The sequence below is a fragment of the Drosophila yakuba genome, chromosome 3R (genome assembly GCF_016746365.2).
Source record: "Drosophila yakuba strain Tai18E2 chromosome 3R, Prin_Dyak_Tai18E2_2.1, whole genome shotgun sequence".
NCBI lineage: Eukaryota > Metazoa > Arthropoda > Insecta > Diptera > Drosophilidae > Drosophila > Drosophila yakuba.
The window spans coordinates 10,670,744-10,696,262 of NC_052530.2; the positions used below are offsets into that span (position 1 = coordinate 10,670,744).

The 25,519-nt window shown below is 48.1% G+C and overlaps 6 protein-coding genes across 10 annotated transcripts; 3 read left to right on the forward strand and 3 right to left on the reverse strand.

Moving 5' to 3' along the window:
- The first annotated feature begins 182 nt into the window (after positions 1-182).
- Positions 183-2,736, forward strand: LOC6536311 (parafibromin). The gene is made up of 5 exons (XM_002096859.4): positions 183-503; positions 579-1,722; positions 1,883-2,045; positions 2,111-2,252; positions 2,322-2,736. Exons 1-5 carry the CDS (start codon positions 373-375, stop codon positions 2,356-2,358), a joined length of 1,617 nt encoding a protein of 538 aa, XP_002096895.1. The 5' UTR covers positions 183-372; the 3' UTR covers positions 2,359-2,736.
- Positions 2,737-2,915: 179 nt separating this feature from the next.
- LOC6536312 (bifunctional methylenetetrahydrofolate dehydrogenase/cyclohydrolase, mitochondrial) lies at positions 2,916-10,918 on the reverse strand. 3 transcript variants are annotated; one of them, XM_015192172.2, is made up of 3 exons: positions 10,740-10,918; positions 3,269-4,056; positions 2,916-3,203 (listed from the first exon to the last, which is right to left on the reverse strand). In XM_015192172.2, the coding sequence occupies exons 1-3, from the start codon at positions 10,751-10,753 to the stop codon at positions 3,076-3,078; spliced, it is 930 nt and encodes a 309-aa protein (XP_015047658.1). In that variant the 5' UTR covers positions 10,754-10,918; the 3' UTR covers positions 2,916-3,075. The 3 variants fall into 3 exon arrangements, with proteins under 3 accessions (XP_015047658.1, XP_015047659.1, XP_002096896.2); XM_015192173.2 differs by lacking the exon at positions 10,740-10,918 and adding an exon at positions 9,554-9,706; XM_002096860.4 differs by lacking the exon at positions 10,740-10,918 and adding an exon at positions 8,870-9,210.
- LOC6536313 (nuclear factor NF-kappa-B p110 subunit) lies at positions 4,575-8,404 on the reverse strand. The gene is made up of 2 exons (XM_002096861.3): positions 6,969-8,404; positions 4,575-6,693 (listed from the first exon to the last, which is right to left on the reverse strand). The coding sequence occupies exons 1-2, from the start codon at positions 7,872-7,874 to the stop codon at positions 4,678-4,680; spliced, it is 2,922 nt and encodes a 973-aa protein (XP_002096897.1). The 5' UTR covers positions 7,875-8,404; the 3' UTR covers positions 4,575-4,677.
- Positions 10,919-11,208: 290 nt separating the features above from the next.
- Positions 11,209-12,609, forward strand: LOC6536314. Its single transcript, XM_002096862.3, has 2 exons — positions 11,209-11,515; positions 11,575-12,609. Exons 1-2 carry the CDS (start codon positions 11,349-11,351, stop codon positions 12,128-12,130), a joined length of 723 nt encoding a protein of 240 aa, XP_002096898.1. The 5' UTR covers positions 11,209-11,348; the 3' UTR covers positions 12,131-12,609.
- Positions 12,610-12,872: 263 nt separating this feature from the next.
- On the forward strand, positions 12,873-23,662 carry LOC6536315 (jmjC domain-containing histone demethylation protein 1). Of its 3 annotated transcripts, none has more exons than XM_015192174.2 (6): positions 12,873-13,026; positions 13,947-14,182; positions 18,323-18,483; positions 18,736-20,114; positions 20,181-20,941; positions 21,007-23,662. In XM_015192174.2, exons 2-6 carry the CDS (start codon positions 14,039-14,041, stop codon positions 22,612-22,614), a joined length of 4,053 nt encoding a protein of 1,350 aa, XP_015047660.1. In that variant the 5' UTR covers positions 12,873-13,026; positions 13,947-14,038; the 3' UTR covers positions 22,615-23,662. The 3 variants fall into 3 exon arrangements, with proteins under 3 accessions (XP_015047660.1, XP_015047662.1, XP_002096899.2); XM_015192176.2 differs by having other exon boundaries at positions 12,890-12,974; XM_002096863.4 differs by lacking the exon at positions 12,873-13,026 and adding an exon at positions 13,707-13,825.
- Positions 23,552-25,485, reverse strand: LOC6536317 (protein Red). The gene is made up of 2 exons (XM_002096865.4): positions 23,809-25,485; positions 23,552-23,746 (listed from the first exon to the last, which is right to left on the reverse strand). The coding sequence occupies exons 1-2, from the start codon at positions 25,390-25,392 to the stop codon at positions 23,666-23,668; spliced, it is 1,665 nt and encodes a 554-aa protein (XP_002096901.1). The 5' UTR covers positions 25,393-25,485; the 3' UTR covers positions 23,552-23,665.
- Between the last annotated feature and the right edge of the window lie 34 nt (positions 25,486-25,519).

Sequence of the window (25,519 nt, forward strand, 5' to 3'; positions counted from 1 at the left end):
TTATAAATAAAATAAAACCATTAATATATGAATTGATCTAAAGTGATGACGTATCAAAAAGAAAACTTATTGGGAATAAATCACAGGATACGAAAAGCCGTGATTTCATGCGATATTTTCATTAAGCGGAACTACGCCGATATATACCACACAACAAGCGATTCCTTGGTATTTTTGGCCACCTCGCCTGCGGTCACACTCCACGCAACCTCTGGCAAAAAACTACGCGAAAAATATGCCATAAAAAGCGAGAATCGATCTTATTTATATATCTTTCGCGGATTACAAAGTGCGTAGCAGCCGCGGGCCGACCAGAGCCCCGCCAACCAACAACTCCCGCCGCCCAAGGACACAGAGAAAACCGGCAAGAAGATGGCCGATCCGCTCAGTCTGCTGCGGCAGTACAACATAAACAAAAAGGAGATTGTCGAGCGCGACAGCCAGATTATCTTCGGCGAGTTCTCCTGGCCGAAGAGCGTGAAGACCAACTATCTCAAATATGGGTAAGTGGCGTCAGGATGATCTTTAAGTCTGCCAGCCATACCCACTTTCTCTGACACTTGTCTCCCATCGCATAGCTCCGGCAAGAAGGGCGCTCCACGTGAGTACTACACGCTGGAGTGCCTGCTGTACCTGCTCAAGAATGTGATGCTGCAGCACTCGGTATACGTGCGACAGTGCGCCGCCGAGGACATACCCGCTGTGAATCGGCCGGATCGTAAAGAGCTCCTGGCCTATCTGAATGGAGAGACGCCAACCTGCGCCAGCATCGACAAGAGTGCCCCGCTGGAGATCCCCACCCAGGTGAAACGAGCTGCGGAAGGTGAACCTTCCAGTGTTGAGGTGGCTGCCAAGAAGGCGCGCTTTGAGGAGACTCAAGTGCAGAAGGTGCGCGAGCAACTGGCCGCCCGATGGGATGTCAACCAGAAGGAGACCGCTGTCAACATGGACAACATCAAGTCGCTGTCCGAGACGATGTCCGTGGAGAAGATTGCGGCCATCAAGGCAAAGCGTTTGGCTAACAAGCGAACGACCATTAAAAGGACGGACAATGACGAGACCATGGGCACTGATTTGCGTGCGATCCTGGACTATGATGTGGACTCCACGAAGGACATTATCAGCAGAGAGCGACAGTGGCGCACGCGAACATCGATTCTGCAAAGCACGGGCAAGATCTTTGCCAAGAACATCTTCGCCATGCTGCAGGGCATCAAGGCGCGCGAGGAGGGACGCAATCGTCCGCAGGTGCCTAATCCCATCAAGATGCCGGAGCCGGCGCGAATAGCCAAGCCACAGCCGCAGCTATCGCAATACAATCGTTACGATCAGGAGCGCTTCAATCGGCAAAAGGAGGAGACCGAGGGCTTTAAGATCGATACGCTCGGAACATACCACGGTATGTCGCTGAAATCCGTGACGGAGGGCTCACTGGCTCAGCGTAAGGCGCAGGCCAACAACTTACCGGGAGCACCGGGCGGAATACCAGGAGCAGCCGCCGTTCGGCCCAAGGAATTGCTTCCTGCGGCTCAAGCCCGACAACTGCCCGCCAACGGCCCATCGAAGCGACCCTCTCGCACCCCCATTATCATCATACCGTCTGCCAACACAAGCCTCATCACCATGCTCAACGTGAAGGATATTCTGCAGGAGCTGCGCTTCATGTCCACCGCGGAGAAAAAGCTGCAAGGCTGCCAGCGCGACAGCGAAGTGCTGTTACAGGTGCGATTTAATGTGACGAATTATCTTCAAATGGTTTATATAGCAAAAGGTGTTATGGCATTTGTTTCCGAAGATGTATTCAGTTTCCTATTAAACCATTAAAGAACAGAGTGGAATACACCAATGCTAATTTACGTTCTCTTACATTCCCACCAAATAGCGAAAACGCAACAATCAGACTGTGTCTTACCGGGTGATAGACAATCCCATCAAGCTCTCGCAACAGGACTGGCAACGGGTGGTGGCCGTCTTCGTTATGGGACCCCAGTGGCAGTTCAAGGGCTGGCCTTGGGACGGCAATCCCGTCGAGATATTCTCAAAGAGTCAGTAAAATCTCTCCAAGCTCTTGAATTTGATTCACTATGTTTCCCTTTTCTCCCCACCGCAGTTTGCGCTTTTCATTTGTGCTTTAGCGAGTTGAAATTGGACTCGAACGTGGAGCGCTGGTCTGTAACGCTGCTGCGACTCTCGCAAAACAAGCGGCATCTGGATCGGGCTGTGCTCAGCAAATTTTGGGAAACTTTGGACAAGTAAGTGCCTACATTGTTACATTCCACTATTGTCCCATTGCAAAACATTCAAAATGTATTCTTTTTTAGATATATGGCCAAGTACAAGCCCGATCTGCGGTTCTAACCCTTACCGCATACTTAAACGTTCTGCTGAATAACGACACCTGCACAGTTTCCAATCCCACTCCGAAGTAGTTACCATTATATAAATAACAGTCTGTAACTTTGCAACAATCGACGCAAGTATGCAACAGTGACCCGAATCTGGGTCATTTGGCCAGTCCAATTTCCCGATTAATCCCTGTCCAGGACTCTCTCGCTTTTGGCAGCCGCATTACAAGTCGCAGGCCTGCGATGGTGCAAATAGGCCCAAATAGGCAGTTAGAGGTTAAGATTAAGAGTTTTTCGTTCGACTTGTACAATGTAAACTATAAAACACACGGATACGGATCCGAAACCAAGTAATTTGTATTTTTAGTGATAATAAACAGTTACAAGCCAATTTGTTTCGGTTATGCAACCAGAAGGTAACATAATTGGCATTTATTTGGCTGTCATCAAGGATATTTACTTGCAACTATTTAACCTTTTCAAAGTTCATATTCATATTCAACATGATAAGAACGTGTTCATACCGCCCGCTGTTGAAGTCGCAAATCAAACGTTTCAACGCCGTAGTAGTAAGATTTCATTATCTCTGTTTATATTGCGAAATACGTTCACATGTAGTGTACAATCGTCATGTTAGCTGGTGGTCAGTAACTTTACTCTCTTATATAGGTTAGCGATTAAATAAAAATACTATAGCACAGAGTACTCTGTGACACTTCCCGGCGTATCTTCAGGAGGACTTGCGGTCGTCGAACTGCCTCCTTGCCGCCTTCAGGGTGTTGTGCATCAGCATGGCCACCGTCATGGGGCCAACTCCGCCGGGAACCGGTGTGATGTGGCCGGCGACCTGGCGAACTTCTGTGAAATGATAAGAGACAAGAGGATTACGAGAAGATTCAATCTCATCCGAATCAGCAGCTCACCTTCAAAGTCCACGTCTCCGACCAGCTTAAACTTGCCGGTGCTCTCGTCCTTGATGCGGTTGATGCCCACGTCAATGACACAGGCTCCGGGCTTCACCATATCCTTGGTGATCAGACCTGGCTTGCCCACAGCGACCACAATGATATCCGCCTGCCGGCAATGGCGGGCCAGTTCCTTGGGCGGTGTGTACCTGTGGCAGATGGTCACCGTGGCATCCATTGCCTTGGTGGCATACTTGCCATCCGCGTGCAGCACGATGGCCATCGGAAGGCCGACATTTTTGGATCGCCCCACCACCACGGCATTACGTCCAAATGTCTCGATTTTCATGTGCTCCAACAGTCGCTTGACTCCGAGCGGCGTGGCCGGAATATTGGCATCCATGTCCAGGGCCGTACGTCCGATGTTCACCTCGTTGAAGCCATCTACATCCTTGTCCACATGGACGGCATTGCAGATGGTGCGCTCGTTGATGTGCTCGGGAAGCGGCAGTTGCACCAGTATCCCCGTGACCAGCGGATTCTTGTTCAGATCGTCAATCTGTTGCAGCAGCTCCTCCTGCGTGGTGGAGGCGGGCAACCTCTTCGTCTCACTGGAGATGCCCACCTCTCGGCAGGCGACCATCTTGTTAGCCACGTACTTCTCGCTAGCCGGATCCTCGCCCACGATGACGGCCGTGAGATGGGGCTTTGGATACCCAGCAGCCTCCATTCCCTTCAGCTCTTGTGCTAGCTGGGTGCGCACCTCCTGGGCTATGGCCTTGCCATCGATGATTTGAGCCATGTTGCTGAAATGGGAGCATATTTTTGAATTGGATGAAAATTAATAATGCAGGATTCCTTAAAGCATCATTTAGTTGAAGTTATCTTCCTGAATTCGCATAGTAAGCAAGGTCATAAACGGGGAACGTCGCCCACTGATAAGGCTCGCTGGTAAATCCCCGCCTGTCACTGCGGTTGCACTGCAGTACTTCCCCCAGATCGCACTCTTGGACGCATAAGTGTATCGTGTGATTCACCCACTTGTTTACCAAGTGAAGTGCGCGAGGGGCGGTGGAAAGTGTTCTAGGTGATTCCCCGTTCTCAGAATGTACTTTTTATGGCTGCGTTCTGAGCTATCGATGGATACAGATTTGCTCGTGATCTCATGCAGGGCACCGATTGTAATTGTTCGTGGAAACAAGTTACCATTGCTTACAGACTACAGATTCCCGGGAATATTAAGGGTAAATAAATAAATGCTAATATTTATGTTTAGCAAGAATCCTAATTCCACCTATGTGTTTTTCATTATATAAGAGGCGTGTTTATAGAGTTAAGTAGATGTAAATCTAAGGTACTTTATTGATCAACATTCAATACACAAGCAAGTGGTATCATCTCTGAGAGAGGATGGGGTAATCCAAAGCCTAACGTAAGTCTCGATCCAGCAGGGCGTAAGCCTGCGGATCGACTGCCTGCAGGGCACGAACAAAGGTTGCAAACTCCACACTGGCGCCTTTTTCTCGAACGTGATCCAACAGGCCGTCCGCACCCAGCCATATGAAGGTGAACTGCTGCAGATGGGACTGGCGGGCTAGGTGCTTCCATTTGGGCTCTTGGGGATCGGAACCGTATCCTAAGGGCTTATTCAGCAGCGAACAGAGCTGGTCGTAAATGAATTCGTTCGAGAGGAGCAACCGCAATTTGATTAGCGGGTCCTGCTCCTTTTCCGTGTCTTTACTGGAATCCACCTCCATTCTTCGACGACCACTGCTTAGGTCCAGCTCCACCGACTCCTCGTCCTCTGTTTTGATGTCCATTTCCTCGGACTTGATCTCCAGCTGACCAGCATCGCTGCTTTCGTCCGACGACGTATCGATCTCCTCTTTGACCTTACGTGGAATCCAGGTCATGGCCAGTTCCCCCTTCTCCGGATACACATTCTCCAGCAGCTTTACCACCCGCTCATTGGCCTTGTGCCTGGCCAATTCTAAGGGTGTATAACCGGCTGCATTACGTGCCAGCAGGATGTCGGTAAGGTTTTGATTTTGGGCATCCAGAATGAGCACCAACAGCTCCACACTCTGCTCCAGAACGGCCATGTGCAGAGCATTATTACCATCCATTGTGTTGGCCACGCTAATCGAGCTCCGATCATGGCTGATCAGTTTCTTGGCCACATCGTACTTGTTCTGCCGTATGGCCATGTGCAAAGGCGTCAGACCATCGTCGTTTTTCAGCGAGAGGTCCAATTGTACGGTTGGCACTCCATTAAGGAAGCTTTCCACGCAGTTCAAGTGCTCCTCCTTGACTGCCAAATGCAGTGGGGTATTTCCCGCATGATTTTGCTGATTTGGACTGCAGCCCATGCCCAGCAAAGGGCGAATGTAGTGTGCTCGGTCTTGTTGGCACGCCACATGCAGGGCACTATCACCATCCGCATTCAATGCGCTGTTGACCAGCTCCTTTAGGTTGAAGTAGTTCATCACCTGTATCGTCTTGATGGCCAGCTTCAGATTGTCCTTTTTGTGGCTAATCACTTCGTGCAAGAGCGTGTCATTATTTTCGTTATTCAAGGCATGATCCGTGAACAGCTCCTCCACTTGGCGGTGTGAGCTTTCCGTCGGCGTTCGGCGGTCCTGATCGAAGATTTTGAATATGGTGTTCAAGTATTTACTGGTGAGATTTCGACCCGATGCCACTTCCGCCCGTCCATGGCCATCCTTTACCAACTCTCCCATGCCTAAGTCGCAAATCTTCTCGAGATCAGTAGAGTTCTGCTCGATAAGTTTGCGGAAATTTTCGGAATCCATTAAATCATTCAGATGCATGTCGCGTCCGAACTCCTGACTTATCGTCTGACCATGCTGCGAAAGGTTTGGCAGGCCATTCGGTGGCTGAGCCAAGCCCAGCGTTCTGGGCAGATCCAGAGAGTTATTGGAGCTGCCAGTTCCGGAACTGCTACTGTTTGCCGAGGAGCAGGTTCGACGGCGTTTCCTGGACACAATCACGTTTCGTGGCTTGTAGCGGAAGGGCAGCGCAGGGAATGAGCGCTCATCATCGGAGGGACGAATGAGCTCAATATACACGTTGACCTCACGATCCACATCCTTGTCTTTGTACGCAGGCGTCTGGCACACAATGGCATATTGGTGGTGTACATCCGATTCGCGGAACTTTGCGTATGCCTCCCACACGGTTTCTCCATCTTCATCCTCCTCGAAGAACCGCACCTTGATGTTCTTTTTGCTGACCTTTTCCACCAGCAGTATAAGCTCATCGTTGCCCATCACTCCGCCAGTAGGTTTGCTCAGACGGACGATGCGCAGCTCTCCAGTTTGTGCTGACTTGCGGTTATTGATCGCATTGCTGTACACAGGCGGTGCAAGTGGAACCCATGCGCCGTTGTCCTCTATTTTGAATGCCTCGAAGCAGAGCCGCACCTAAAATGGGCGCATAGGAATTAGTCAGTGTATTAAATTCTTTGGTTGGTTGTTTGCTTTTCAGTAAGTTAATTGTAATAGCTTGTGAAAAGCACATGTACGCGAATAAAATAGATAGTTTATAGTTTACAGTTAACAGCCCGTTTAGCCAAAGAGACTAAAAGGTGTCAAATGGAAGCTATAATTAAATGAATTAAGCAGCCTCAAGTGAGCAATTAAACGTGTGAATAACAAATGTAAACGTATTCACATTGTTTGCACGCTGGTTTACCCACCTGGTTCAAGTTCATGTCCTTGGCCTCACGCTCTGTCTCCTGATGCAGTTCCTGGATCTGTTTGGTGGACAACTCGCGGCGATTCATCTGAAAGACCAGGCGATCCTGCTTCTTCTTGCACAGCTCCTCGAATATGTACTTCTTGGCGGTGTGTATGATGCCCATGTTGATAAACTGGGCCACATAGCCGCGCTCCTTGGAGACGTGCAAATCATGCGGATCGCACACATCCCGCTCGTCCTTGCGCACGACCAGCTGATGGGAATGTGGGCTGTCCAAGTTCGTTTGGAACAGACTGCACCGGATGACGGCGGGTCCATCGTAGTTAGACAGTGTGACTTCCGGGAAGGTCTTCGGCGTCCGCTTCGAGTTGGCGCCATTAAGCGATCCATGTGTTCCATGCATCTCGCTCTTGTAGCGAAAACGGAACTTCTCCACCGGTTGCTCCACGATCCGCAGCTGCGGCACGTGTTTGATATCGCCGTCAGACGCCAGGCCATTTTGATGGTATCCGAAGTGCTGGGCCGGTGGCACAGTGGTCGGAGCGGACACAAAGTACTGGTGATCCATATACATGTTCCCGAAACTGGTGACATTAGCAACGCCGACACCAACGCCAGCGGAGTTGATTAAATTGGTAGCATCCAATTGGCAAATTCCGTCGTTGTTCAACAGCTGATGCTGGTATGGTGAGTTTGCCATTGGCGGTTGGTGTGGTGAATTGCCGCCGGGCAAATTGAGATTGGCGAAATCCGTTTGCAGGGCCATGGTTTCCGGGGAGTGGGCTGGCGACAAGGATTGGGTGGTGGAGTTGGGTGAGTTACCACTGCTATAGCCACTGGTGCTGGATGCATCGTTCATAAACAGCACATTTTTACCCTTGTCCAGGTCGTAGTACTGATTCATGTTCGTAGTCCGTATCTATCTATATCCGATATTTCCAATTAATTGCGTCTTAACAACTCAAAAGTGTACCGCTGCCTTCGCCGATCGGATCGCTAATGATCGAAACGAGCTCCACCGATGGCTGACCATTCGTTTTAGGTACTTCCCCGATGTTCGGCGGATGGGAAATTATCTGCGGCAGCCACGTCGCGATGACTCACGGGTTTTTCAGGCGCACCACTCGAGTGTGATTTTTTTGATCGGCAATACTATAAACATGTACGGAATTCTGGATTCGCGGGTGTTGTTTACACAACGAAATCACACACTGTTTATATGTATTTTAGCTAACTAATACATATATGCAAATGCATGGAATGTCGCCGCAGCGAATCGGGGAACTTCAGTACGCCAATGCTGGAACGAAAATGAGCGAAGCACTGGGCGAACACAAGTAATAACGCTCACGAGTCGCGAGCAAAACGCTCGCTGCCCTGATAACAGGTTTAAGCTATCTGCGCCGAGCTTTTGGGTCAGCTTTTCACGGAAACTAAGGTTCCTATTAATTTATTTGAATATGTAATTTCAACACACCGCACACACACTTAAATAAAAACATGGCAGAGTTGCCACCGGAAGGTAATTGGGTTGGATGGCAACGTACCAATCATGTGTTCTACAAATCTAAGGATGGGAGCGTATGCGATTGCTCGCTCCCATTGTGCTTAAATATTATAAATTTATGTAATAATCGAATATATATACTTAGTGTTATAATATAAAATAATACTATATATAATCAGGATTTTTAATAACATAACGCCATTATACACAAGTACCGATTGAGACTATTGAAAGTTTCTTTGGAATATATAGAGAACACTGTATAAAGCTTTTCATAAACTTCTCCTGTAATGCACCTATGTCACGCACACATCTCTAGCACACGCTTTTGTTTTTCTTCATTTGATATCACGTTTTAAATTGAACCCGATTCACTTTATTAACATACACACCTGGATACTGACTTTCCGGCATAATTCCGGGAAGCCAGGACCGCAATGGATCCTATAGAACGTCGTAGCATCGTTAGACAAACACCGAAATGATTTTTTTATCCAAAGGCACTTGTGCGAAATGATAAAAGACTAAGCATGCGTCACTGAACTATATACATACATACATATGTATGTAATTTGCGATTCAGTCAGTTTCCACTCCCACTGGACCAGCACACACACACACATACAACAGCTGACCTGTTGCCAGGCTGCAATTAAAGTATATATGTATTTTTAATCCCGTTGCACTTTTTTTTATGATTTAATCAATCTGCTCACTTCGCGTTCTTCTCTTCCTCTTGTTGCCATGCCAAGGTGTGTGTGTGTGAATGTTAGTGTGTTAGTGCTTTTTCACCTTATCAGTTGACGATGAGTTTTGTTTATTTTGATAATCAATTAGCAGGAAAAACATAAACAAATCGGGGTCTTGACTTTCCAATCACTAGTATGGGTCTAGACTCTATAGTTATAAATAGCCGGCTGTAAAATTAGTCCTAAATGCACTTTTATGCGGATAAAGGGAAAAAGCAAACGTGTCTTTAGAACGCCTGTTCAAATTTTCTCGAAGGTCAAATCTATGTAATGACAATTTCAAAATTTTTTGGGCTTAATATTAGCCGATTTTGGCCAGCAGCATACCTTTTTGTGACTTGCTTTGTGGGAAGTATTGGAAGTATTTTCCTTATGGAAAATTCGAACTGCACTGATTGTCGGATACCGATGGACTGTATAAAACAAAACCGATCTTTTAATGGGCCCCGCACGTGTTGTATATTTTGGATAAAAGCTTTTCGCTCCAGCGCACTGAAATGCGTGTGCGAGAGAGCGCGACTTAGAAGTTTTTGCTTGCGAGAGAAGCTTTCAACACTTACCGATAAAAGTATTGAACTAGTAATATCGCCCAGACGGGAATCGGGTCTTCTAGCAAAGGCGAAAACTGTTAAAAAAGTACAAAATATGCCTCTTTCTGAACACATTTTAGAAAAGTGCGCTTTGTGTGCAAAAATATTTATTTATAAAAATCGCAAACACGCTGAGAATTTCTTTTGTGCTTTTTATAATCAGTTGCACGGTCGGAAATATTTGCTGTTGTAAAATTTCCAACACGAGTTATTTTTCAATAGATTGTTTTTCTTCGACGCGGCGGATGACGAAATCTGATTTCCGATTACTGCACTCGGAGATTGAAAGATGCCATGAGATTCCGTTGGCCGGTGACGTCCATAAGCTCCACAGGGGGCCGCCACCAACGTCTCCCACTGATAAGCCTTTGAGTTCAGCCCCCTGATCGCCCATTACCTATTCCATAAGTTATGGAATTGATGCACAAACGCCTGGTAACTGGCGATTTTTGTTTTTAGCCAGTGGAGGAAAAACAATGCAGGCGTCATTAACAATGTTGTTCGCGGACGAAGATTGCTCCCGTTTTGGGTTGAAAAACATGTTATTTTCGAAAAGAGATAACCCGAGGAAAGTGCGAGTGGGCTGCCCAATGGGAGTGTTGAATCATGAGCATGCTATGACAGCCCTATTTAATTTAAGAGTGGAATTTTTCCCTGAGCATTTTACTATGCTTTGTTTTTGACCGGTTGCCTGCTAAATAATTGTGTTGCAGGGATGTGCAATTGAAATAATTGCGATTTTATGTTAAAATGATTCTTGAAGTACTGTCAAAATTTTCAAAACAAATGTTTTGGAAAACATTCTCCTGTAATTTCCATTGTAATCAAAGTTATTAAAATAATAATATAAGTGGGAGAAGCACTTAGCATAATTTATATACTATATTCGATGGTTATAACGAATAACATAGTTAAAAACTCACCTTGTGAATCGCATTTTGAAATGGAGTTTAAAATGTTCTTTTGATAACTTAAAATGTTTAATTTATTGTATTTTATTAAATGTCCTGTAAGTGTTTATTCCACTGATACACTTTTAATGTTGTTAAATATTGTAACACTTCTTGTTTAAGAGAATTCTAAAATAGAACTTGCTTTTGCACTTGTCGCATTTGAATATTTAAATGAAGCGCGCCACAGGCTTTATATGCCACTTACAACGGGTATTTTTTAGTACCTTTTGAGTTCGAAAATTCGAAATGGGCTTAAGCAATAAATATTCCTAGGGTGGCAAAATCGCGGGTTTCTCAAAGACCTAGAATAAAACGAATGTACAGTTGCATATGGACGATTAAAATGATTTAATTTGCGACTTTGTGTAAACCCAAAGATTATTTGTTGAGTGTGGACGGTCGAGCTGTGCAAGTGGTGGTGCAATTTGTTTGACATATTTCTACCAACGCTATCTGGGCACACTGCAGTGAAAAGGAAAACAAGAAGTCGCAAATCGAATCACCATTGCAATTTTGAACAGCATTCCTTTGCATAACTATTGCCTACGCAGCCGCATTTCTCATGCACACAGACTGGCGATGAAGCCCCAGAGCAAGCGGAAGTCCTTCCCCTTCAATGCGCCTCCTCCGGGCGGAATCATGGAGTTCGGATTCGGGAGCTGCAGCTCCTTCGGCAATCCGGTGGAGAATGACCTGGTAAAATGGCAGCACAAGCGAAAATCAGAGCAGCCGGCACCGACAGTGCTGTAAGCTATATCCTACTTACAACACCCCCTTCATATACTAACCATAGAATGCATTGCAGACCACCCAAAATGCTTATAACCGAGGAGAGGATCACCCAGCATTTCAGCGGTCTATCGCTGGATCCGAAGATCAATGTATCCGCGTCGGCCGTTGTCAGCAACAACAACAGCGTAGCCAGCGTTATGGGCGGCTTGGCCACGGATGATATACCGTCCACCAGCACCGGGAAGACCCACCATCCCAATCCCGCCTACCAAATGGCGGCCATGGAACTGGAGCAAAAGCTGCGCAATGCCAATCGCATCGTGATTTGTGATGGCCTCAAGCCGGGAACGGGTCCCGGTTCTGCACCACCTGTAATACCACCGGAGTGGCTAATAAAATCCATACCACGTCCCTGCACCGCCTTGGTGCCTTGGCAGCCATCGCCTCTTCAGATGCCGATGCCTGGAACGAAAATTGTGTCGCCCCAAATCGTAGCACCCATGTCTGGGGCACCGGTGGTCCAGGAGCTGGACGACTACGACGACGATCTGGAGTTCTTCGAGAACAATAACACGTGCAGCGTGAACCTTAACAAGTCTGAGCAGGAGCACATGGACGAAGACCTGTAGCGATAGCCATATAAAACCCTAAAGCATAAGTATAAAAGTGTAGATTTGTATGTCCGTAACCGTAAGAACCCAGTTGATAGCATGCAAGAATACTCCGCCTCCTTATTTTGTATTACTATTGAAAATAGATAGATGTATGTGATTCAATCTGGAATGTTCCGGAATATTCGTTATTTAAAGCAAGATAGATGACTTTTGAGAGACTCAACGGCGGACGTCAAACGAACACCTGGCTTAAGAAAAGTTTTTCTTCGAGGAACTAATTCATTATACTTTTTACATCAATTTATAAGCACTATTTAAAACACAAATGTATGTCTCCAGAAATGTCAGAAGGCGACTGCAGTATAGTGGATCAAACGAGCTGATTAAAATATACTTTACATTGTGTTTTTAAAGTGGAGTTTATTTGCTGATTACTAAAGTTAGAAAAATACGACATTTTTGCAATGGTCTTAAATAAAACTCCGTAAACTTAACCGAGTACGCTATTGTTTTTAATATACATTTTATTTACAATAACATATTATTTATATACAATAGATAATTATGATCACTGCAGTCAGTTTTTGTATGTACACGTAATCATTTATATCAATTATTTAATAAATTTTGCTAAGTTTGTTTTTCCGTTAAAAGAACTGGTTGATTGCGTTTTAAAATAGTTTAAATAATGAAGTTCGGTATTTGGTATTTTTGGACAGGGCGGTCGCACTGATATATTGGTGTTCGCCAACGCTCTGGCTGCTGTCATACTGTAAAAAACCAGCAAAGAGGTCGGATCGCAGCGCCGCTGTCCGGACTCCGGAGAATTTTTCAGCGATTCGCGTACGGAAAAAATCGAGTACGTCCGAGTGCGGATTGCTCAGAAATCAAGTGAAATAATTGTTTATTTGGTAATTATTATATGACATACATATGGGAAAAAGTGAGCGTGCGTTTTTTGCTGCTGTGAAAAGTTTAGTGTAGTGTAGTTGAAATGCCCCCACATTGACAGCCATACGTATTTATTATAATTATAATTTACTTCATGGCGCAAGCGAAAAGATTGTAATTCGGAGAACGAGTAGCCGAATCAGAACAAAAGCAAGGCGAACGGCAGAGCCACCACCACACTGAGGCACTCAAATCGCATCCGCAGCGGCGGAAATCTGACAAAAACTAGATACGAGGCGAAGTGCAAATTTAGAATTCTTATTACAAGTTCATGGGAAAGTGGCGAATATACGTGGAGCGTGATAAGTGAGCGTTTTTTGTGTGTTGAATGGCAAAACATCACGTTGACCGATGCACGAATGAGAGAGTATCGCGAGTACGCGACGCCGGAGTCGAACTCACCACGCTGGTTTGTTTTTCCGCTCTCTTCGCGGCTCTTCCTCCCCACGCTCTCTTTGCCTTGCAGTGGTGTAGCCCCGGGGCAGCGTCACATGCAGTGGGGGCCACCCCCTCTTGGGCCGGCGAGCCTCTGTACTTGCCGCGTGGTGAGTTTGCCGGCTGGGCCTCTGCTTTAGCTTCTGCTTCTGGCTGGTGGGTTTCTTGTGCTCGGAGCTCTTGGGCTCCAACCTCTTGTGCTCCCTCTCATTAGTCGGCCAATCGTGTGTGAGTGAGCTTGTGCCTGTGCGCTGCTCCGCGTCGCGTGTCGGACCGTTTGTGTGTGGGTGTGTGTGCGTGCGCTGGTCGTTCAATTTGTGTGAAGTAATAAGCGTAATTAGTTTGTTGGTGCGGCAACGTATTGCAATTCAGCTTGAAAACGCCACTAAACGTAAATGTAAACGTCTGACGCATCATCTTCATCTGCGATTTTCTGATTTTCCAGCTAGAGCCTGGCCAATAGAGGCCGTCGAGTGGAACCAGAAACGAGCTGCAACAATAAAGCGTTAACAAAAAAGTATAAAATAAAAGGCAGCGATGTCCACCGCCGTTGAAACGGGGTCGTCGCCTGCCAAGAGCAATAGCAACAACAATAGCAGCGGCGGCAACAACAGCGGCAACAACAATAACGGCAACGGCAATCTCAGTCCAAATGCAAAAGGCGTGCAGCGGCGTCAACTGGTAAGTACCGCACCCCCACTTTTACCCCTGCCCCCCCCTCGGTTCACACACTATCAATAACCGATAAAGCCACGACAACCTACAGTGGTACTCCCCTAGGGTGCATTTGTTAAATTTCACTCGATAAAACAAACTAACAGTAGTCGCTGTGTAAACCGAAACATAAGTGGAAGTTTATTCTTGTTTGTTGCCAGATGTTTGAATTAGGGAAGTCCACGTTTTAATAATTCAGTGCTCTGGAATTATCCAGTTAACTGCACTCTTATTAACAAAGCGAAGAGCTCAATTAAGTTCCTTTAAAAGTCAAAAGAGGGCGGATAGCTGCTCAATTACATGCGTTTTCCTAAGTCATGAGCCTGCTCCACTTAGCCACCCATGTGGGTGGTTCGCCATACGGAAATTCACCTGTAAGCATGAATGATAAGCACGCCGAGCCGAGCCCTAATAACTTGATGATCGGCGAAGGCAAAGGCAAAAAGTGCGAGCGAGAGATAGCATATTGGTTGTAGAAGCAAACGTAAAACTCATCATTAATCGGTGGAAACAAAATGCATTCTCACCCGACTGCCCCGCCCCCTCCCTATCCCACTGTCGCACTCGCCGCCCTCTGTTCTTGTTTTATTTTTCTTTTCTTCTGCCTCTTTAATTTTCCTTTGCGCCCGTTGAGCATTGGAGCTCAACTGAGGCCGCATGACCGAAAGCAATGAGCTTTATTTGCCATATTTGCTGTTTGTTATTCTCTTCTTCTGGCTATTATTGCCATTGTTGTTGTTTGCCTCGCATTTCGTTTTCAATTTGCCGCTGATGTTTGTGTTGGTGAGCGAGCATATGTGTGCGCGAGGGTGCTGGTGGGTTTGTGTGTGGTGTGTTTCTGCTTCGGTTTCTATTCCATATCGTAGATAACAGGGCATTGTTGCGTTGTTGTTGCCCAACATATTTACATAAGGAGAGAAAGAGGAAGCGAGAGAGGAAGAGCGGGAGTAGTGCTGACGTTGACAATGTTTGCTCTACACAGAGAACAAAAATGATGTGTAATATTTCCGAATTTGACATCGTAAGCTCAACGTTGCAGAACATTAATCCCGAAACCTACCTTGCTTCCATTGAATTTTGTTTCGGTGCAGAAAAGTGATACGTGGGCGTGGGTATTCGTGGCGGGGTTTTGCTTCAAGGGGGTGCCTCTGTGATTTCATATCGTTAGCCAACTTGCAAAGTTCACGTTCACTGTTCCCTCGGCCTGCGCATTTGATTAGCACCAAAATTGGATCAGCAGCTGCTGGCGCTCGTCGCGTCGCCTTCCGTTCGCTGCGAGCGGTGACGAAGTATTCCCGCCCGGCACTTGTCGGCGAAATCCCGCTCCCCCCACCGCACGCAATAATACCCTACCTTCCAGGGGTATCCATATGCATCACGTTAAGGTGTCACAAGTGTCACATACTTGGTCATTACCTCATGTCATTATCTCATACTTAACCTTTTCAAAACGTGGCCATCTCAAGAGAATCAAGAACTTTGAAAATCAAAATAGTGAATTTCACTTAAACGTAGCGCATGGTATCCTATCTCTTTCGGAAGCCATCTAACCAAATATCAACCTTGAGATTATCTCCTGCCACAGGAACGTAATTAATTCGCACTGCAGGGTATCTGAACAGTCGCTAGAAGAGCCTATCGCCCACTGACTTGGGTATCTATGCGTATTGAAGTGAAAAGCAGGGAAGCAAGCGGAGGGGAGCGAGCGCCCATTAAAAATGTATGGATTGCTGGGGAGTGGGAGGGCGAACTCTCATTATGGTGACTAACGCGGAGAATTATAGGGGGCTAGCGGATGGAGGAGCACGCAGAGCACATGGCAGATAAGGGTCCGCAATTAGCACCTTAAATAGAATACATTAGGGTGCCCAGGTGGCCACCTGATGGGCGGGGGATTGGTTGGGGTGGTGGGGCGAAGGTGACGCCACCACAACAAGAATCTGAAACCACTTGACTGGATTTGGATTTTGGTTTCTGTCTTACACGCAACTTTTTATGTGGTTGCGGCTATCGTTGTTGTTGCTTCCTCTCTTACACGGAAAGAAAAATGTGATATAATAGATAATCGAATAGGTCATCGAAAGTACCAGAACGTGTTATATTATTTGTAACTGAAGATCTTAATTTAATTTGAATACGTTGAAAGTATTTTGCGTGAAAATGAACAAACAAATATTTTGAGCTGCTGTCTTTTCAGTGTGCCTTTGCGGCTATCGTTGTTTTTGTTTTTTCTCTTACCTGCCGATTGTTAATCGGCCAGACACCAAAACAAGCTTTTGAGCCGAGAAAAAAAACAACAACAGTCGCGCAGCAGCAACAGCGTGGCCACAATGAAAAGTCACTAAAAATCGTTTAGAACATGCCAAACAAGTTTCAACATATCTGTGGGGCAAGCCGCTTAAAAAGGATATGCCACACACATGCACACTCGCGGATACAAACAAGCACAAACACAAACGAGGGCAGGCGCATCCATGTTTATAGATTTTTCGTTGCAAGCACGCCGCTCCCACCGCCCCTGCCCCAAACCCAACCCCACCAGTCGTCTCCACCTGCCCCTGCCGCCACACTCGCAGCGGCCAAAATAAACTCAAAGCAGGAGACATGGCAAGGCATTCCGTATTTCGTATTTCGTATTCCGAATTTGTTGTTTCTTCTCCGCTCCTTGGAGCAACAGTCTCTCATCTCAATCCCCGTCGCATCTCTCAATCTCTCAGATTCTTTGCCTCTCTGCCGGCGATGCACCACCACCAGTGCAAAAATTAAAGCAGGGAAAGAAAATCAACAAAGCATTCGCATGCAAAGTGCATGCGCACTGAAGGGAGACAGCAATAGCAACAGGAGGAGCGAGCGGGACGCCAAGAGCGGAGCAGGTCGTGGTGGACAACGCGAATCCCGTTGCCCTCTGTCAAGCAGTGCTGCCACCCCTTTGGGTGATACGGAAAAGCCTACCCTACTGAAACTAGTATTGGAGAAAATAAATATGGGGCGGAAAGGCATAGTTGAAAGCATTTTGTAGAATACGTATGTGTTTACCTAAAGAGTCCCATTTATATAAGTAAACACTACTACTACGTGAATGTTACTAAAATAATCAAAAAATTATAAACCGCATTATTTGCTGAGTAAATGCTGAAATCACTAAAAGGGTTACCATGCAATAATTGCTACGCAAACTGCCGGTAAACGCAAGTATGACATACGAATCTAATGGAAAACGGACATCTTTGCGGTCAAAACTCATCATCCGTTGTCAAAAATCTGTGAAAACATCAAATCGATCCTAAGACCATTAACATATTTTCGAACTTTCAAGTACCCCCACAAAATATGCGTATTATTTTCGACTTTTGTTGGGGAATCGAACGTACTAGCGGCGTGGCCGAAAATTTCCGATTGAAAAAATGTGGGCATAGCATGTTGCTTAAATAGATTTTTGTCTGCTCGCTCTCCTCATCGATGCTCTCCCACTTAGTCGGTCTCTCTAAATTGGTTTGACTCTCCGATTCGCTCTCGTTGGACTCCCTCTCTAATTAGGTTCGTCGGTGGCAGCCGATAGGAAATCTCACGCTCACAAAATTGAACCCATTTGGCCCCACCAGGTGATTAATATATAAATCAATCAAAATAAGCTTGTCTGTTCATTCTATTTATTTTCTTGAACGAATTCCGTTGTCTTTTAAATAGTAAAGTTCTTAACAAATTTCTAAAAGAAAATTAAACCGTGTTAATATTATGTTGACTTTTTTAATGCTGTAATAAAAAAATTAAATAATATTTAATTAGCAATCACGAATTCTTATAAACGATAGTTTTCAAAGTATTGACATCCCTATCGGCGAGCAAATGAAATCGAAATTACAGAGGCGGGAGAGTCCTCCAAACGACTAGAGAAAGTGATGGCAAGGGTCGCTGGGGGTGTGGGCGGGTGGTTGGCTGCCGAGGAGCAAATCACCGTGGTGAAGAGAGTGACAAGTGAATCATATCGATGGCGTCAGCAGCGTCGCTGGCGAAGGCAGCGGCAGAGGCAGAGCCTTCCGTTCAGTCGATGTATTTTTAGTACTTCACTCACTCAACTGTATTTGACTCTCTTCTTTCTCTTTGCAGCGCGAGAGGAAGCAGCGCAAGCTCTACCTGGAGGAATGGTCGCTGGGCGACGAGGATGGCGAGGGGACGCGCGGATTCAGCGTCGCCGAGAAGCTCGAATCTTCAAAGTTCGCGCAGGCGGGAATGGTGCGCGAGATGCGCGGATGCGATCTCACCGTCGCGTAAGTATCTCAAACTTTTGCAATATTTATCGCTTGCTAATCGGTGGTGATTATCGGTTGCCACCTAACGGATACGTTTCGCGTTGTTTTATGACCTACATCAAACGACGGATGTAGTTCTAGTTTGTTATAGAATGAGATCGTCATGCTGAGATTAATTAGCGTGTCGATTTTGTATAGCTTTTAATTAAACACAAATTTATGTTGATCGTTAATCCTAAACTTCTTTTGGGTTTCTCTTGCTCCATGCAGTTTCCTGCAACAGCACGGCTTCAACATACCGCTGTTGTTCCGGGACAAAGCGGGCTTGGGCTTACGAATGCCCGATCCGCAGGAGTTTACAGTGAACGATGTGCGACTGTGCGTGGGATCCAGGCGGCTCCTCGACGTCATGGACGTGAACACGCAGAAGAACCTGCAGATGACCATGAAGGAGTGGCAGCAGTACTATGACAGTCCGCAGAAGGACCGCCTGCTAAACGTGATCTCGCTGGAATTCTCGCACACCCGTCTGGACAGGTTCGTTCAGGGTCCGGAGATTGTGCGGCAGATCGACTGGGTGGATGTGGTCTGGCCCAAGCAGCTGAAGGACGCCCAGCGGGAGGGCACCAACCTGCTGGGCGGCATGATGTACCCGAAGGTGCAGAAGTACTGCCTGATGTCAGTGAAGAACTGCTATACGGATTTCCATATTGATTTCGGCGGTACTTCCGTTTGGTATCACATCCTAAGAGGGAGCAAAGTATTCTGGCTTATCCCTCCCACCGACCGCAATCTGCAGTTGTATGAGAAGTGGGTTCTGTCTGGCAAACAGGCAGACATTTTCTTCGGCGATACAGTGGAGAAATGTGCCAGAGTTTACTTAACGGCGGGGAACACCTTCTTCATACCCACCGGCTGGATACACGCGGTCTACACGCCCACCCAATCCCTCGTATTTGGCGGAAATTTCCTGCACTCCTTCGGGATAGTGAAGCAACTTAAAACCGCCAGTGTGGAGGATAGCACGAAAGTGCCGCAGAAGTTCCGGTACCCCTTCTTCACGGAGATGCTGTGGTACGTCCTTGCTCGCTATGTGCACACGCTTCTGGGCCACTCACATCTGGAAGGTGAGGCCTCGTTGAGCGAGGATGAAATGGCTGCCCGTCCGCACACTCATCTTACGCACCACGAGCTCTTTGGACTGAAGGAGATCGTTATGTACTTGTACGATCTGCCGCCGCAGAAGAAAAATGTGCCTAGTTTGGTTCTGGATCCGGTGGCCCTCATCAAAGACGTCCGATCGCTGGTCGAGCGTCACTGCAAGGATCAGCAAGATCTCGCCATAACTGGTGTGTCCGTGCTAAAATCCCCACCAGGATCGCAGCCCCCCTTTCTGCTGTATGATCGCACACGGGTTAAGCAGGAGATAAAGCAGGAAATCGCACGCAAAAATGCAGAGGTCATACGGGAACAGCAGCAATTGGAGGCGGGCAGAGCCAGGGAGGCCGAATCGGATACATCTCAATCCACTGGAGTGGGATCTGCCATCGGAATGGGGGCTGGAGTCGAGTACAGTAACGGAGTGATGAAGAAGGAGCAATTGGAGAATGGTAGTGGCGTCGCCGTTGGTGGGCACGGATCGCAGCCAGGTGCGTTAGAAAATGTTTAATTATTTTGCCTGAAAATAGTAATACTGTTCTATGCTTATATTACAGAGGCCACCTTTGCCCTGCCCACTGATACGCTTAAGTATCGTCCACCCAAGAAGATGCATTTGGCCACCGCGTTGGTGGCAGCCGCTGCAAGCAGCAGCACTGGGGGAGGTGGACCAGTTGCAGGAGTGGGAGGATCTGCGGCGGTGGGAAGCAGCCATAGTCCTACCGGTGGAGGAATGGGCCCAGGCCCAGGAGCTGGCGGCGCTATTAGTGTGATTGCCACCAGCTCCAGCTACATGGAAGGAGGACAGGTTGGAGGGATCCTTAACGTGGACAACTGTCATTCTCCAGAGGGGGGTGGCTCCAAGTTGTCGCCAAATCTGACCGGTACCGGACAACCAAGACGTCGCAGGACACGCTGCAAGAACTGTGCTGCCTGCCAGCGCTCCGACTGCGGCACCTGCCCCTTTTGTATGGATATGGTCAAGTTTGGTGGACCTGGTCGGGCGAAGCAAACGTGCATGATGCGACAGTGCCTATCGCCCATGCTGCCGGTCACCGCGCAGTGTGTTTACTGCCATCTGGATGGCTGGCGCCAGACACCAGTCTCTCCGCAAACCAAGCAACTGGCTTCCGCCGATGGGCCCTCCGCTCTAATGGAGTGTTCCGTGTGCTACGAAATCGCTCACCCGGACTGTGCTCTCTCGCAGTTGGATGGGACAGAGGATGCGGCGGATGCCAAGGGAATCGTAAATGAAGATCTGCCGAACAGCTGGGAGTGTCCCAGCTGCTGTCGCTCCGGGAAAAACTACGACTATAAGGTACGATGTTAATGAGCACTTGATTCCTTATTACAACTTTCTAATATAACTTTTTTCTTGTACAGCCTCGCCATTTCCGAGCACGTCAGAAGTCCTCCGAAGTGCGTCGAGTTTCCGTTTCCCATGGTCCAGGAGGAAGTGCCGAGGGCCACGTGGATGGAACTGCATTGCTGCCGCCCCCGGTGGGTCAGTATAATGACTTTGTCTTCACCAGTGAGTCGGAGATGGAATCGGGGACCGTCAGCGGCCATATGACACATTGGAAACACGGGATGAAGCGCCACCATCAGCTGGAGGTTAAAACGGAGCGAAATAACAGCTGCGACACCCCATCGCCCGGAATCTCACCCAATGCCATCGGTGGCGAGTCCAAAGTAGGGAAACGGCGCAAGAGCGACGATGGAACGAGCGTTAGTAGCAGCATGCACGAGAGCAATGACGCCCCGTGCGGCTCTTCGGCGGAGGGCGCTGGAGGAACGGGAACTGCAAATATATCCACCAATCAGTGGAGTGGAAGTGCCGGCGGCGGTGGTTCGCGCAAGAAGAACTCGATACGATCACAGCTGGCCCAGCAAATGCTGAACTCATCTACGCGAGTGCTGAAGAAACCCCAGTATGTCGTGCGGCCAGCAAGTGGAACCGGCTCCTCTTCGTCCAGTGGAAATGGAGGTAGCGCATCCGCCACCAATGGAATCAGCAATGGCAGCAATCAAAGCGGTGCCAACTCCTGTGGAGCTGGCAACGGCGAGCGAGGAACCAATAACGGAGGATTGAGCGGCTCCAACGGCTTGGGCAATCAGCACCACAGTTCATCACAAAATCTGGCCGTGGACCCTACTGTGCTGAAGATCATTTTTCGCTACCTTCCGCAGGACACGCTGGTCACCTGCTGCTCAGTCTGCAAGGTATGGTCGAACGCGGCGGTCGATCCCGATTTGTGGAAGAAAATGAATTGCTCCGAGCACAAGATGTCAGCATCACTTTTGACAGCGATTGTGCGCAGGCAGCCGGAGCATCTAATTTTGGACTGGACGCAGATCGCCAAGAGGCAGTTGGCGTGGCTGGTGGCACGCCTCCCGGCGCTCAAGAATCTTTCGCTGCAAAACTGCCCCATCCAGGCAGTGTTGGCACTGCACACCTGCCTTTGTCCACCGCTTCAAACTCTGGATCTCAGCTTTGTGAGGGGATTGAATGATGCTGCCATTAGGGACATTCTTTCGCCTCCGAAGGATTCGCGACCTGGCTTAAGTGACTCGAAGACGCGGCTCAGGGATCTCAAAGTAATGAAGCTGGCGGGAACCGATATCTCCGATGTGGCTGTGCGCTATATCACTCAGTCGTTACCGTATCTGCGGCACCTGGATCTCTCCTCCTGCCAACGTATCACGGATGCGGGCGTGGCACAAATAGGAACCTCCACCACAGCCATCGCCCGTCTCACGGAGCTTAATTTGAGCGCCTGTCGGCTCGTATCTGAGAACGCTCTGGAGCACCTGGCCAAGTGCGAAGGTCTCATCTGGCTGGACCTGCGCCATGTGCCCCAAGTGAGCACCCAGTCGGTGATTCGCTTCGCAAGCAACTCCAAGCATGATCTGTGTGTCAGGGACATCAAGCTGGTGGAGCGAAGGCGGAGGAACTCGACGACAGCAGCCAGGAGCTGGCACCACGACTGAGCCACTGACAGCTGGAGAAGACCCAATCAATCGTAATCATATGCATTAGGACAGCACACTTTCTAAGCCCCGATCCAGCACCCCCAATCCTCGCCGGAATGCAAGCCAAAGAGAGTCGTCGGGCCCTTTGCATTGCGTGTGGTTATGTTCTTAAATGCTAAGCTAGTCAGGATAGGGTTCAGGTTCAGGTTCAGGTCCAGGTCTGTTTTTCCGATACTTTCAGAGAATCTCAAAACTGTCCTTTTTCGAAGAACAATCCATTTTCACGGTTTCAATATTTTTAGGTATTTTATTAAATCAAATCTAATAACATGTTTAGATTGGAAATTGCTGCAATATTTTTCGAAGATAGGAAATCAGACATGTTATTTTCCGTTTACTCATTTTCACCTTTGTTTCACCCATTTCCTCAAACCACTCCAGGCAGTGTGAAGGGCTGAGCTTCGGTTTTTCCGAAGTGGAAAGATGCCACCCCAAGCGAACCCCATTTTATACACGTAGCCCCACCATCCTCACACTCGGACTTAGCGTAGTGATTAAGAATAGCATTCCCGCGATGGTAATTACATTTAATCAGTGTCATATTTCTAAGCATGCAGGAAACGTTACATGTTAGAGAGCAGCACTAGGTGCACCCATCCAGCTTAAGTAGATGCAGCTCGCACAGCAACTGAGAATCACAAGCGGTGCGTTTCGGGACTGTATGAGCTGTGCCAGCAAATGATGAGACCGATTTTATTTGAATGTCGAACCTCTTTTAAACTTCCCCCACATTTGGCCTTACTCGATGCAAATTAAACTCGCTTGGCGCGTCTTACAGTTCCGAGACGCACTGTACCAGCGCTATTGCCGCACATAGTCGATAAGTCAACCTGCCAAGCCCCTAAGGACCCAACGCCCCCACAGCCCCCCACTCCGGTAGCAGTTAAATTAGTGATAACGTTGCTAAAATATATTTGAGAGCATGTAAGATTAATACAAGTACGAGCATACTTATATTTAATGTTTTACAAAATTACATTGCAAATATAGAATAATGTTTCAAGAATTTCTAGTACTTGGCGGATTTGTAATCGGGTTCATCGCCGCCACCACCGCCGTCCTTGGGCAGTTTTCGCTTTTGAATGATTGTCTAAATGATACAGGCGAGCAAATACTTTCTGTTGTTCATTAAATTCTTTGGCGTATGCTTACCTGAATCTTCTGCCACTCCCTATCCAGTTCGGCCTTCTCGTTCTTCTCCGTCTTGTTCTTGCGCGTCTTGCGGCCATCCTGCATCTTGACGCCATATTGGAAGGCGGCCTTGGGCAGCGCCTCCTTCGTGCTCATGTAGTCGGAGTACTCCTCCTGCGTGTCAAAGTCCCAGCGTCCAATGGGCCCCTTCTTGTTGCCCAAATCCATCTTGGTGTAATCCACCTCATCGTCCGAGTCGTCGATGGCGTCGTTCATCTCCTCCAGTCCGGGATAGCATTCTGCGTAGCCCTCGGGTTCGGCGAACCGTGCGGCCATAGCCTTCGATATCTTGGGTGGCGGGGGAATACTGGAGATTATCGGCTCCTCTGATGCCTCCGGCGGGCCGTCTCCAAAGTAGGAGGGGGCTGGTTTTCCTTGCTCTTGCCGGTTTCGCTCCGCTCGCGTGGCGCTGGGTTGATAGTCCCCGATATCGTCGTAGATATTGTCGCCCAAGGGAGCTGATTTAACTTCCTTGTTCGATGAGGAGGAGGTGGCGTGCCGACTGGAGCCACCATTGCCGGATGATCCGCGTATGTTTTCCACCTCCTTTTCGTAGAAGAGCGGCTTGTCCTTGTCGCGCTTTTTGTTCTTCTTGTTGCGACCGCCGGCACGTAGATAGCTCAGGATTTGGGACAGCTTGTTGATCACAATGTCATTGGTGGTCAGCGTGGCCACATCCTCTTGCGACACCGGGACCTCGAACTTGGAGCGCTTCAGTGTGGTTGGAATATCCGATTCTCCTAGCTCGTCATCCAGATCGATTACATAGGCCATCCGTCCTGGAGCAAACAGCTCATTGCGGGGAACTTCTTTCGAACGCCTTGCCTGTACCAGATTGTAGATATTGCGGGCCTGTGCACCATTGATGGCATTAATATCCTCCGACTCGCGGCGCTCCGCTTCCAGTTGCTCGGCGGCGGCAGCAGCTTCGGCGAGCTTTTCCCTTGCGACGGCGGCAGCGATCTCCTCCTCCTCCGCTTCCTTGGAGTGCAGCTCGGAGCGCACCTTCTGCAGCAGGGCGTAATCAAGACCCTTCACCAAATGCGTATGCTGGATGTCACCACCCAAGAACTTGGACTCCTGAATGATACGTCTTCTTCGTTCCTGGGCATCGATTCCGGATTTCATATCTGGTGCTACGGCTCGATACGCATTGGTGCTGCTTCCGTGTCCCGGTGTGCTCACGTTCACGTAATCCGGATTGGCGCCATCACGTCGTTCTCGTGCTCGGTCCCTGTACTTCTCGGACAGCTCCTGCAGCTTCACATCCTCCTGCTTCTTGAGCGCCGCATAGAAGTTCTTTTTCTTGCGCCGCAGATCATTGCGCTCGCTGCTGCTCTGACCCTTTTTCTTCTCACCACTTAATCCTGTCGTGCCGGGGGCGGCGGAGGGCGTGGCAAAGGTGGCCGTGGCCAGAGATCCTCCAGCGGATGTGCTGCTCGTCCCTGAGCCAGGAGGCGGAGCCCGGGGCGTGGCTAGCAGCTTGCGGAAGTCATCGTTGGTCAGACGCACCGAGGGCGGTGCTTCCAAGTGGGCATCCGACATGGCGAAGAAGTTTTCTAAAAGAAAACTCGCGGAGAAAATCTATATTTACAAACTGTGCTTCTTCTTGGTTTTCCTTGCTAGGGTTGCCAGCGTAACGGAGAATTCAATGTTTTCGATTTTGGTCCCA

Coding starts and splice junctions, on each gene's coding strand:
- LOC6536317 (XM_002096865.4), bottom strand. CDS start 25,392: ATGTCGGATGCCCACTTGGAAGCACCGCCCTCGGTGCGTCTGACCAAC. Junction 23,747..23,808: donor GGGAGTGGCAGAAGATTCAG/GTAAGCATACGC, acceptor TGTATCATTTAG/ACAATCATTCAAAAGCGAAA.
- LOC6536314 (XM_002096862.3), top strand. CDS start 11,349: ATGAAGCCCCAGAGCAAGCGGAAGTCCTTCCCCTTCAATGCGCCTCCT. Junction 11,516..11,574: donor CAGCCGGCACCGACAGTGCT/GTAAGCTATATC, acceptor AATGCATTGCAG/ACCACCCAAAATGCTTATAA.
- LOC6536311 (XM_002096859.4), top strand. CDS start 373: ATGGCCGATCCGCTCAGTCTGCTGCGGCAGTACAACATAAACAAAAAG. Junction 504..578: donor ACCAACTATCTCAAATATGG/GTAAGTGGCGTC, acceptor CCCATCGCATAG/CTCCGGCAAGAAGGGCGCTC. Junction 2,046..2,110: donor CGTCGAGATATTCTCAAAGA/GTCAGTAAAATC, acceptor TCCCCACCGCAG/TTTGCGCTTTTCATTTGTGC.
- LOC6536313 (XM_002096861.3), bottom strand. CDS start 7,874: ATGAATCAGTACTACGACCTGGACAAGGGTAAAAATGTGCTGTTTATG. Junction 6,694..6,968: donor AGGACATGAACTTGAACCAG/GTGGGTAAACCA, acceptor CGCCCATTTTAG/GTGCGGCTCTGCTTCGAGGC.
- LOC6536315 (XM_015192174.2), top strand. CDS start 14,039: ATGTCCACCGCCGTTGAAACGGGGTCGTCGCCTGCCAAGAGCAATAGC. Junction 18,484..18,735: donor GGATGCGATCTCACCGTCGC/GTAAGTATCTCA, acceptor TGCTCCATGCAG/TTTCCTGCAACAGCACGGCT. Junction 20,942..21,006: donor GGAAAAACTACGACTATAAG/GTACGATGTTAA, acceptor TTTCTTGTACAG/CCTCGCCATTTCCGAGCACG.
- LOC6536312 (XM_002096860.4), bottom strand. CDS start 8,940: ATGCTACGACGTTCTATAGGATCCATTGCGGTCCTGGCTTCCCGGAAT. Junction 4,057..8,869: donor GCCGGAAAGTCAGTATCCAG/GTGTGTATGTTA, acceptor CTCCCATTTCAG/CAACATGGCTCAAATCATCG. Junction 3,204..3,268: donor CGGAGACGTGGACTTTGAAG/GTGAGCTGCTGA, acceptor ATCATTTCACAG/AAGTTCGCCAGGTCGCCGGC.